The 12573-nt window shown below is 42.9% G+C and overlaps 1 protein-coding gene and 1 long non-coding RNA gene across 5 annotated transcripts in view; one reads left to right on the top strand and one right to left on the bottom strand.

The window, feature by feature from the left end:
* Positions 1-459: 459 nt before the first annotated feature.
* Positions 460-5130, bottom strand: LOC125934969 (uncharacterized). Its single transcript, XR_007461587.1, has 3 exons — positions 5045-5130; positions 1181-1236; positions 460-683 (listed from the first exon to the last, which is right to left on the bottom strand). It is a non-coding gene; the product is annotated as an uncharacterized LOC125934969 (long non-coding RNA).
* The window catches only part of TCP11L1 (t-complex 11 like 1), a 31493-nt gene continuing 24033 nt past the window's right edge, over positions 5114-12573 (top strand). Inside the window, exons 1-2 of one of the 4 annotated variants that reach the window (XM_049648586.1) lie at positions 5114-5203; positions 8249-8435. In XM_049648586.1, the coding sequence (XP_049504543.1) occupies positions 8273-8435 (163 nt within the window). In that variant the 5' untranslated portion in view covers positions 5114-5203; positions 8249-8272. Of the gene's footprint in view, positions 5204-5403; positions 5490-5845; positions 6868-8248; positions 8436-12573 lie in introns of those variants that run through there. The other 3 variants (XM_049648592.1, XM_049648602.1, XM_049648604.1) reach the window with 3 other exon arrangements.

Genomic DNA, 12573 nt, shown 5'->3' with positions numbered 1-12573 from the left:
CAGTTAATAGGACTGTGGTTTTTACCTTGAAAGGTACTCCTTAAAGATATAAAATAGAAATTCAGGCTATGATAAAATGAATTTGGTAATTACCACAAACAGTAGACAAGTCAGAAATTGAACTGTCCTAATAATGATTTTGAAAACTTCATCTTTTTAAGTTTATTGTGGAAAACTTCAAACATATATAAAAATGGGGGAGAATGGAATAATAGAATAACTTCTACATACTCATTATCCAGTTTCAACAATTGCCAACTGATGGCCAATCTCATTTAATCTATACCCCCATGCATTCTTTGCTCCCACCCCAGCAAACTTCAGACATATCACTTCATGTATAAAAGTTCAGAATGTGTAGCTAAAACAGGACATTAAAAAACTAACCACAGTATCATTATTATATACACACAAACCCACAATTCCTTAATACCATCAAATATGCATTCAGTAGTCACATTTTCTGATCTCACATGATTTTGACAGTTTATTCAAATAGGGATCCATTAAAGTCCATAAATTGCAATTGATTAATGAGCTTTGTAAGTCTCTTAATTTATATGTTCTTTTGAATCTTTCCCGTTTCTCCTCGCGCTGGGTTCTATGCTGACAGCTCAGAGGCCTGGAGCCTGCTTCGGATTCTGTGTCTCCCTCTGCCCTCCCCTGCTTGTACTCTGTCTTGTCTGTAAAAAATAAACATTGAATAAAATGAAACTAAATTTTATCTACTTAGAGATACTGCTGCCTACATTTAAAGAGAGGTAGGGAGGAGTGCCTGGCTGGCTCAGTCTGAGCGTGTAACTCTTGATCTCAGGGTTGTGGTTCGAACCCCACATTAGGTATAGAGATTACTTAAATTTTTTTTGAAAAATAGAGGTAGGAAAGACTCAAATGACGAGCCAATATGCTGGCATGTCAATCTTTTATTTTCTAACCTATAACTGATACTAGTCTTTAAATGGGAGAAAGTTGAGGACTCCTCTATAATGTACCTGTGATCCCTAACCTTGTGAGGTTTTTTGTTTTTTGGCTTTGTTTTCATAGGCAAGAAGGGAAGGTAACTCTCTTTACAGTGTAGTGAAAAAGAGAAGATAAGCTTGTTTGTGATTTAAGTGTGAAGTTTTCAGAAACTACTGAAAGTGCAGTGAGACCATATGGGGAGTGTGGGGGTGGTTCTTACCTGGCTGCACACTGGAATCACCTGGAAAGCTTGGCAGTTCTTCTCTGGCATCACCCCTGGAGTTTCAGATGATAGTTTTAGAACTCCTGCCTGCCCCCCCCCAGGAGATTCTAAGGTGTAGTCAGGGTTGAGAACCACTAATCTAGAGACTCTGTACATTAGTACAGAGCAAAACTGTGTGTACTGACTTGCAACCTTTGCACGTAATGATTATTTGGCAAACAAAACTACCATCTCTCTTTCAGGGGAAGGCAGAACTTCCTAGTTATAGTCGTGGTCCTAGAAGCAGCAGCATTCTAATGGGATGATAATTCCATGGAAAATCTAGCAAGACCACAATTTACCTCAACCTTCATAAGCAAGAATAGAATAAGGTTTTAAGAAAAATTGGTCATGTTTACTGCATGGTCAAAGTTTTAAACTGTGGGTTCTGTGCTACCCTGAATACTGTGGGCAGCCCTCCTGTACCACTAGAACTGTATGTTGTTTGCTATGTGCCCTCATTTATTCATCCAGGATAACCTCTTGGGAACCCATCCTCACTTACACAACCTGATGCCTAGGAAACTGAGCTTTACCACTACCCTAGCTGGGTAGAAGAGGGCTAAGCACTGATCGACAGCTTACCTATAGGCAAATGACTTGAGTTTGCATAAAAATCAGCTTGGGCAGTGAAATTCTGTATAGAAAAATCCAAATTAGGGAGCAACAATTAAAGTAAGCTAGTCTGTTTTATGAAGGGAGTACAGGAGACTGCAGCGAGGAGCAGAAGTATGATGAGTGATCCTTTGTGTCTAGGGGAGTTGATAGGATAGTACTGATTTCTAGAACAGCTGCCAGCTTCTTCTTCAAAACCCTAAGTGGCCTTTCAGTGAACTCCCTTTATTTTGAGGTAATTTGAGTTTCCAGTCCTTGCAACCCAAAAAATCACAGAAGGTGTCAGTATGTTTTTAATATTTTTTTAAAATTTTTTTAATGTTTATTTATTTTTGAGACAGAGACAGAGCATGAACGGGGGAGGGTCACAGAGAGAAGGAGACACAGAATCTGAAACGGGCTCCAGGCTCTGAGCTGTCAGCACAGAGCCCGACGCGGGGCTCGAACCCACGGACCGTGAGATCATGACCTGAGCCGAGGTCGGACGCTTAACCGACTGAGCCACCCAGGCGCCCCTGTTTTTAATATTTAAAGGAAACCAAATATATCAGAAGATTACAAGTAAGCCACTGCAAGTCAAATCAATAGTTTTGATAGTGTAACAACATCCCCTCCACAAGTGAAAACTGTATATTAATCCTTAAAAGAAGGTAGTGGATTCTCACTAGGTGTGTGGACATAGAGGGTGGGTCTCCCTAGGGAGGTAGTTCTTGCCTGGCTGTATGTTCAAATCACCTGGAAAGCTTAACAGTTCTGCCTTGGCATCACCCCCAGAATTTCAGATGATAGTTTTAGAACCCTCCACACCCCCAGATTTTAGGATGTAGTTAGGGTTGAGAACCACTAGAGACTAATGGTATATTAGTCTGGACTTGGAAGTGAGAACTGAATATTTTCTTGGTGAATCTTTGTTCCAGTTAGTTGAGTATTTTAAGGATTTTTTTTTTCTCTAAAGTGAATCCTCATCCGAGGACTTTTATGCGTGTGTGTATTTAAGAAAAAATACCCAACGTGCTAGTTTGTGAATGGTATGAGGGTGTTGTATTGCACTCAGCCTTCAACACTTTAGGAATAATTGCCCGGGTGTGATCTATTTAGAAATATTGTTTGACAGCACTAACTTCACTTCATCTTGCTTTGTTCTAGTTATTTAAATTTAATGAGTTTTATGGGTTACAGGTGAGAGACTTAATTATTACCTTCATTTGGTTTAGGACATACATGACTTATGCTCAGTCTTAAAGCATTTTTACAAATGAACAATCACATAGCTTTTATTTTTTAAGACTAGGCCCCAAAACTATTTTTTAATTAACTAATTTATTATTTTTTGAGAGCGCACACGAGAGCAAGCGGGGGAGGGGCAGAGAGAGAAGGAGAGAGAATCCTAAGCTGATGGCACAGAGCCTCATGCTGGGCTTGAACTCACCAACCATGAGATCATGACCTGAGCTGAATCAAGAGTCGGATGCTTGGGGCACCTGGGTAGCTCAGTCGGTTAAGCGTTAAGCGTCCGACTTCAGCTCAGGTCATGATCTCACAGCCCATGAGCTTGCCAAGCCCCGCGTTGGGCTCTGTGCTGACAGCTCAGAGCCTGGAGCCTGCTTCGGATTCTGTGCCTCCCTCTCTGCCCCTCCCCTGCTCATGCTCTGTCTCTTTCTGTCTCAAAAATAAATAAAAACACACACACACACACAAAAGAGTCGGATGCTTAACCAACTGAGCCACCCAACGACCCTGGCCCCAAAACTTTCTATTCACATAGTTTGCTACGAGGTGAGAAAAGCATGGTTTTCTTGGAGCAGCCACTAGTCCAGCACCAAGATAAGCATGGTCCCTGCTACCTGTGATGGAGGGAGATGAAGCTCTAAAACAAGCTTGTTTTAGCATGAATTTTTTTTTGAAAAATTTATGGTCAAGTTGGCTCACATACATTGTAGTCTTGAATTCAGGAGTAGATAGATTTCTGTGATTCATCACTTACATACAACACCCAGCTCTCATCCCAAAAAGTGCCTTCAATGTCCAGCACCCATCAACCTTCCCCCCCGCCATCAACCCTCAGTTTTCTCTGTAGTTAAGAGTCTCTTATGGTTTGCCTCCCTCTCTGTAACTTATTTTTCCTTCCCTTCCCCTATGGTCTTCTGTTAAGTTTCTCAAGTTACGCATTTGAGTGAAAACGTGATAATTGTCTTTCTCTGACTTCACTTAGCAGAATACCCTCTAGTTCCATCCACATTGTTGCAAATGGCAAGATTTCATTCTTTTTCATTGCCAAGTAGTATTCCATTGTATAATATATACCTTTATCCATATAAATATATGGATATTTATATGGATATAAATGGATATATATATGGATATATATAAATATAAATATATGGATATATTTCCACATATACATATATGGAAATAAATATATTTCCTTTATCCATTCAAGCATGATATTTTTTCCCTTCTAAAACACAGTTCATAAAACGCCCAAAGTGCTTACTGTTTCTGTACCTACACCAAGTGGAACCCTCATGGAAACTGCCCCCTGCCTGGCGTCTTTTCAGGACTCAAGTCTCGCTCTTCCTATGGACAAGTGTGGCATCCGCTTGGATAAAAGAGATGACCTCAAAACCAAAATGAGTCTGTGCCATTAAAGTGAGGCTTGGCTACCTAGGTGGTGGGCGTGACTTTTTTTTGTTTGTTTGTTTCTTAGCCCAAATTAGAGGAGGATGATAAATTATGTGCACCTAGATAGAAGACATGATGGTAATGTTTAAATTTGAAAACCCGGGCGGGGAAGGCTTTGAATGCGGTTGTGAATGAGCGGCCTATCGCTTTCTTTCACTTGACAGACTCCGTGCCAGCTCTACCCCGCGTTCCTCTCCCGCCTTACACTCTCTCAGAGGCGCCCGCCGTTCTGTACGGAAACATGGCGCCGCCCTGCGTGGGGCGGGCACCTCCAGGTCCCGAGCCACCGCCCACTGTGCCCCCTCCGCAGACCCGGAGCCCACCTCTCGCATCTACATACGGAAACAGGACGCCTCCTAGATTGAACCACCTCTCACTAAGCACCCTGGGTCCGGACAGGGCCGCGCCTCCCGCCTTTCCGTACAGAAACATGGCGCCGCCCTGCGTGGGGCGGGCGCCTCCTGGCTAAAAGGCTGCCTCCCCCTTCCCGACGCTTGAGGAACGGCCGCTTTGGCCGCTACCCACCGGAGTCGGGGAGGGAGGACGGCCCTCAGCGCGGCGAGGGATGCGGCCTCGGAAGGACAGAGGCTGAAGCGTCCCGTGCTCGCCGCTCATCGCTCCGCGCCTCCTCCCGTCTCATTCCCGGCCCGAGCGGCAGGAGGGAGCACGCCGACTCCGAGGCAGGTGAGGGAAGCGGGCGCGGAGGCTGGCAGCCCTGCGGGGCCCGCACGGGAGGCGTGAGGTGGAAACCACAGGCATTTCTTCGCCTCCTCCGGGGAGGTCGGGTCCCGGTGCTGTCGGGTGGAGGCGACGGAGTGGCAGGGACGGCGGCGTGTTGCGGCGTAGGACGGCCTTTGTCCCACCCCTCGAGGCCGTGCTCAAAGCGCACCCCGCTTCCATCGCTTGCTGCTGGCCCGCCACTCCCTCGCCGGCCTGAACAGTTGTTTACAACGGAATCTGGACGCTGAGAGTGAGTGACACTGGGTGCAAGAGGAAGCGGTTCCCGGCATCGGTGGACAGACCCCCTTTACTTTGCTGAAAGACCCTTTCTGGTGGGGAGTCTCTTGTGGCAGCTGGGGCCCGGCGTGTAGCTCGGATAGAAGGTCTCTAGGGCAAGTGCGAGAATCCTCCTGCCCTCGGTTCCCTTCTGAGGCGGAGCAGGAGTTAGTGATTGTTGAATGAATGAGCACGCTGTAAGCAATAAATGGTTCCTTGCTGCATCCTGTAGCCCTATAAATATAGCTTCCATTTGTGGAAAGCTTGTAGTGTGCCAGCTGCTGTTATGCACGTTCTGTCGTCTGATCTTCCCCCAAATCGAAGAAGTGGGTAGCTGCATTTTACAGATGAGGAAACTGAAGTTTCACAGTTAGCAAAGAGCCAGAATCGGAACCCAGGTATGTCTGAGGCCAACGCCCATCCTTCCCACACACGCTGACATCACAGAGATGACACAGCTGTCAACAAACACTTAACTGGGTATCTGTTTGGAAGATATACGGATGGAGCATTTGTGGGAAATATGGTTGGTCTTGGGCATTAAGAAGTTAAAAATCTAGGTGAAGAGTTTTGTTGTTGTTGTTGTTGTCGTTGTTTTTAATAAAACTAGCAATTTTCCAATCTTGCCCAACTCATCTTTCCCTCTTCATCACCTGCCACTTGTTCTTCTGTTTATTTTCGTGTGCCTTCACGTGTGCCCTTTGAGTGAAATGCTTCCCTTTTCACCTTCTCTCCCACTCCGGACATATTTTAATTGGACGAAATCCTGCTCTTTTCAAAAAAAAAACAACAACAACAAAAAAAACCCAGCTCAAATGTCACCTTTTCCCGGAAGGTTATCCCAACTCCTTACAGGCAGAATCAGTTTCTCCCTCTACTATGTTTCCGTAGTGGTTTCATAATGCCATCAAGGCTTCAGTTTCGCTCTGTTTCCTTGTAAGCATGTCTCCCCCTCCAGAGCTATTTAAATAAGTATATTTTGAATTGGATCTAAGGCTATGGTGCATGCTAGACACGCAGCAACTAGCCCTACAAGAGTTCAGAGAAAGGTGCACACACTGTGGGGAAGTGTCCTAAGAGGAGTAGGACTTGAGCAGAATCTTAAAAGGATGGGGTTAGTTTACTGAGCTGAGTATTAGAGACCCAGAAAGCATGCCTTCCTTGCAGAATGAGTTACTTCATCCTTTCTGAGCTCATTCTCAGCATGTGAAGAGGATAAAATTAGAAGTGTATTTGTTTGTCCTTTCTCAGAGAATATGCTGGCAATGTTGTCTTTTGGATCTTGGAGCATTTCCAGAGCCTGATAGGATTTAGGACAGAGGAGATGGGTGTCTGGAGTGGGATGTTGGAAGGTAAGAGGGAACTGTATTAAAGAAACCTTCATATTAATAATACAGGCCTAAAAAAAATAATACAGGCCTGGAAATGTCAATTCCAGTAACTTCATTCTATTTAATGGAGGGATCTGAAATTTTAGATAATTATATCAAATGATTCTTCTCTGTCTAATGGGCAAAAGAGAGTCTGCCAGACCTTTTCGGAGCTGCCAACATTTCTTTTGATCCCTGGATTACCCTCCAGGTGTATAATAAAGTCTAATTAGCGTTTATGAAAATGTTTTGTGATCTCCAAGTGTTGATGATACAAATGCTAATTATTTGCAGTATTCTTGTGAATGCAGAAACATTGTGTCTGTCTTCTCCCTTAATTAGGAACACCTTAGGAAGAGAAAACTCTAGGAAAAAAACTCGGGGAGAAAAGAACTTGACAAAAACTTGTATGGTAAAAAGAGGCTAGTATTCCAGCCCTTTTTTAACTGGCCCAAACCAACACGTTAAGTATGATTCCTGTTCTTAAATTTTTTTTTTTCAACATTTTTTATTTATTTTTGGGACAGAGAGAGACAGAGCATGAACGGGGGAGGGGCAGAGAGAGAGGGAGACACAGAATCGGAAACAGGCTCCAGGCTCCGAGCCATCAGCCCAGAGCCTGACGCGGGGCTCGAACTCACGGACCGCGAGATCGTGACCTGGCTGAAGTCGGACGCTTAACCGACTGCGCCACCCAGGCGCCCCAGTATGATTCCTGTTCTAACCAGCAACTAAAAAAATTAAAACCCCACCCAACCCCATACATCGTGGTTGTTTGCAACTTCCTACTTATCATCTTTTCCTGCCGACTGACAAGTTAATAAAAATATTGGCCTCATACGTTATTCCTAAATGCTTCATATGCTTCTCCCTTCTAGATGTCAGCCCCAGGTATCTTATCCACATAACAGGATCAGAGAACCAGCTCCATGGTCCAGTGTATTCAACTGGAAGCCCAAGTTAAAAGCATGATTTCCAAAAGCTTTTCCTCTCCGCTCTCAGGAAAGAGAGGAAAGAATTGAAGAATTGAATCACTCTTTGATCAAAATAGAAGCAGGCAGTTTATAGTGTTATCTTCCAACAGTGTAAGATCCTGGTTTTGACTTAGGAGTGGGACAAAAATACTCAAACCTGTCACTCTGTCTGAGGTACAGGTCCATGAATTTGATAAATTGTGTCATTTTACAGGTATCTGTTTAATCATTGAGGTAGAATATGATAGCTGGATAAGATCTTTGCAAGCCCACTCATTATTACACATGAGAAATGGAAACCCAAAGAGAATAAATGATTTGCCCAGAGTCAACTGCCAGTTAGTAACAGAGCTAGAACATTTTGGTTCACTTTTTTTTTTCTTTCCTAGGAAAGTGAATAAACTTAATTGAGAATGTCTGAAAACCCTGACAAGCCCAATATAAATGAAGCAGGAGAATCAAAATCAAGTGATTCTGAACAAGGCCTTGAAGATGCTGTGGAAGATTCTGATGAAGCTTTACAGAAAAATATAAAGTCGGGCCCTCCCAGCACCCAAAGAATGCAAAGACCTCACTGTAAGCAAATTTAACTTTGGTTAGAAGGAATATTATCATTGTTTTTCAGGTGATATTTTGATTAGGCTTCCTTATACTTGTGACCCTGAGCTGGGTTCTTATCATATGAGAACATTGCCAATAACTAGCATTTAAGAATAGCAAGTTTCTCAACTGGCAGCCTAGTCACTTGTGGGTTTTCAGTTGCTTGAGAAATTAAAGTTTTAGAATAATGTCCAGAATATTTCTGTCTTCCTCTAGTGTCAGTGACCTTCCACTTTCTCTGAATTGCTTTGAGAACTAGGAGGGTGGAGTGCAAATTGTAGCTTTAAATAAAAAAGCATTTGAAAAGTCTCAGGCAGGTTCCAGCCAGGACTGTGCTCGAGCAGGCTAAAAAAGGTTTTGAATGTGAGTGAGGTCACCACACCCTAACTTCACTGCCTGGGGGCTTAGTTCCCACGAGGTTGAGGGGATTCAGTTTGCGGAATGTATGGTGAAGTCATTTCAGATCCCTGACTGGGAGCGGGCCTCACTGATGAAAGGGTGGCAATTTCCACAAGTATTCCCAGCAGTTGCCCCAACTCCTGTCTTTTATTAAGAATACTTAAGCTTTTTGAAGTGGGTCCAAAAAATGAAAGTTTTAAGAGGGAGTGTCATAGTCTAAGAATGTCAGTGCTGATGTTATCTCTTTAAAGTGTAGATGATGGGTAGTTCTGCATATTTGAAAGAAGTATGAACATTTTTTGGGTTTGAGGTGTGTTTCTTTTAAAATGTTCAAAGCCCTTCTCAGGTAATTTATTAGTTCCCATAATATTCTTTTCACTTTTATTATTTTTTTAAATTAAGTACACTTAATTACTTAACGTGGGGCTTGAACTCCGACTCGGAGAACAAGAATTACATGCTCTGCTGACTGAGCCAGCCGGGTGCCCCTCAACATAGTATTCTTATAGCAAACATTAGTAGGCCCCATTTTATTGTGGCTTAGTATCACATAGATTTTGATGGATATACTGCTAGGTTCATCCCAGCACACAAAGTGTACAAAGACCTCACTACAAGCAAATACGACCTTTGGTCCTCTTGGTCTCCAATATGTATACTTAGAAAGCTTCTGTTTTCCCATTTTTACTTATTTTTTATTTTTTTACTTTTTATTTATTTGTTTTTAAGATTTTATCTTTAAGTAACCTCTGTACCCGATGTGGGACTCGAACTCACAACTTCGAGATCAAGAGTTGTATGCTCTACTGACTGAGCCAGCCAGGCATCTCTGTTTGTTTGTTTGTTTGTTTGTTTATTGCTTATTATTTATTATTTTTTAAGTAGGCTCCAGGCCTGATGTGGGGCTTGAACTCGCAACTCTGAGATCAAGAGTCACATGCTCTACTGACTGAGCCAGTCAGCCTCCCCTGTTTTCTCATTTTTAAAATGAGGAAAATACACTTATCTCTTAGATGGTTGTAAAGATTAAATGAATTCATGTAAAGCACTTAGAACAATGCTTGGCATCTAATAAATGTTCAATAAATATTGTTAATACTACATGTCATCTGTTGCATTTAAAGATACCAGGACTGATTGCTGTAATATGGATGCAGATGGCCAACATGATGGTTTTATCACTACAGTTCCTGATAAAGGAGGACCTTTGGTTTAGATCTTTAGTCATTCTTTAATTGATGGCTTTGCCTTTGGCATCCTGTCAGTCTAATGGCATGACTCCAAATTAATATCAAGCCAACACTAGACTACATTCATTATCTTCGACTGTATGTAGGTATGTCCTTAAGGCAAGAGTCCTTACGCTGGGACCCATGATTAAGTGTTAGGGGATCCAGGAACAGCCAAAAAAGTTTATCAACATTTGTGTGCATATGCATTTTTCTAGGAAGAAGGTTATGGAAGATTTAATTAAATTCTCATAGAAGTCCATACCAAAACAGAATATAAAATCAGTGCCCTAAAATATTCCTCTGGCTTCCTTGCTCTTTCTCCTTATAATAATAGGTAGGCACAGGGCTGTGGTAAAGCTCAGGCCCCACAGCCTGGGGGCCACATCAAGAAGCATCACTGTACATGTACAGCATAAATAAGAATTTATAAAGTATGAAATCATCTCTGCAGACTTTTTTTCCAAACTGTGTAAATGAGTAGCTACTGAGTTTCTAGTAACTCTAAAATCCCTTCTGGAATTCTACAAATTAAAATGTAAATAGCAAAGAGACAACCTTTAGTCTTGCAAGTTATAATAGAGTAATATTTTAAGGGTAGAATTGCTATTGGTAACTATGATGTTGTGATTAATAATAAATATATTTGGTCTTTGTCCAGTTTCTGGCAAAGAGCGCCTTTGGAATTTCCTAAGTGCTATAAGTGTGTCTTTTGTTATGTTAACGAGGCGACTTTTGGAAAGCACCTAGGTAACCTAATGATGGGGGCTGGTTGCCAGGGGACCCAGCCCTGTGATTAGAGGGTTGGAACTTTCAGTCCCATCCCCCAGCCTTCAGCATGGGGAGAGGAGGGGGTTGGAGGTCGAATCAATTGCCCCTGGCCAGTGATTTAATCAATCATGCCTATATAATGAAGCCTCCATAAAAACCCAAAAGGACTGTGTTTGGAGAGCTTCCAGGTTGGTGAATACACAGTGGGTGGTGCTGGGAGAGTGGTGCGCACCCTCAGGGCGGGGAAGCCCTGCACCCTTTCCCCATACTTTGCCCTTATGCATCTCTTCATCTGGCTGCTTCTGAGTTATATCTTTTTATACTAAACCAGTAAACCTGGTAAGTAGAATGTTTCTCTGAGTTCTGGGAGCCACTCTAGCAAATCAAACCCAAGGAGGGAGTCATCAGAACCTCTGGTCTATAGCACCCATGACCGCCTGGACTTGCAACTAGGGCAGTTTTGTAGAACTGAACCCTTAACCTGTGGGGTCTGACAGTATCTCCAGGTAGATAGTGTCAAAACTCAATTGAATTGTAGGACACCCAGCTGGTTTCTGACAACTGTTTGGTAGTGTTGGGGGGAAGCACCTCACCCCGCCCCTGTACACATTGGGATTTGGGTGCAGAACCTTCAGTAAGTGATATAGAATATTGAAAAAGGACGAGTGGCTTCCTTGTAGGAATTGGCTGGCACTAGTCTGAGATGGTGCTTTGATTCTAAAAGATAATCTGTTCTGTAAACATAGAGATGTTTACATCTCTAAAAGTAAAGATCAGTGAGCTGCAAATTAATGTCTCCCCTGAGATTCTCTACCTCCATATACTCTGCTCACAAAGCCTGTTCTGTTCTGGTGTTTAATCACCTTTTGACCAGTAGAAGATGCTGTATTCAGATGAAAAACTTCACATTGTTATCCCAGTTAATATTTGCCATTTAGCATTTTGGTTTATTAAATCAGGTCTTTGTGAGTTTAATTAGTATATCCCAGTCATCCTTAGATAAATGGATGGCACAAGTTCTTAATTTTTTTTTAAGCCTATTTATTTAGGTATTCTCCACACTCAGTATGGGGCTTGATCTCGCAACCCCGAGCCAGCCAGCTGCCCGTAAGTTAATACATTTTTTAAAAATGTTTATTTTTGAGAGAGAGAGATAGATAGTGGGAGCAGGGGAAGGGCAGAGAGAGAGACACACACAGAATCCAAAGCAGGCTCCTGGCTCTGAGCTGTTAGTACAGAGCTTTACACAGGGCTCGAACTCATGAGTGGTGAGATCATGACCTGAGCCCAAGTCGTACGTTTAACTGACTGAGCCACCCAGGTGCCCCTAAGTTCCTATATTTTTAAAGCTCATGACTAGACTTTGAGTTGTAGTGTCTCTGTGTTTAGTCAGTGAGTCAGTATTTATTGAATGCGGGGTGCCCGGATGGCTCACTCGGCTCTTGATTTCAGCTCAGGTAATGATCCCAGGGTAGTGAGATCGAGCCCCGCATCAGGCTCCTTGCTAGACAGTGCTGGGCATGGAGCCTGCTTAAGATTCTCTCTCTCTGCCTCCCCCTCTGCCCTTCCTCCACTTGCGCGCTCTTTCTTTCTCTCAAAAACAATATTTTTTTCTATTGAATGAATATTATGTATCAGGGATACAGCAGTGAGTCAGGCCTACAAGGTCTCTTACCTCATGGAGCTTGCAGTGTAGTGAAGAAGACAAAATAACA

This window comes from Panthera uncia, chromosome D1 (genome assembly GCF_023721935.1).
Source record: "Panthera uncia isolate 11264 chromosome D1, Puncia_PCG_1.0, whole genome shotgun sequence".
Lineage (NCBI taxonomy): Eukaryota > Metazoa > Chordata > Mammalia > Carnivora > Felidae > Panthera > Panthera uncia.
Note: the sequence above shows the minus strand (reverse complement) of the source record. Positions and strands in the feature narration are given on the sequence as shown.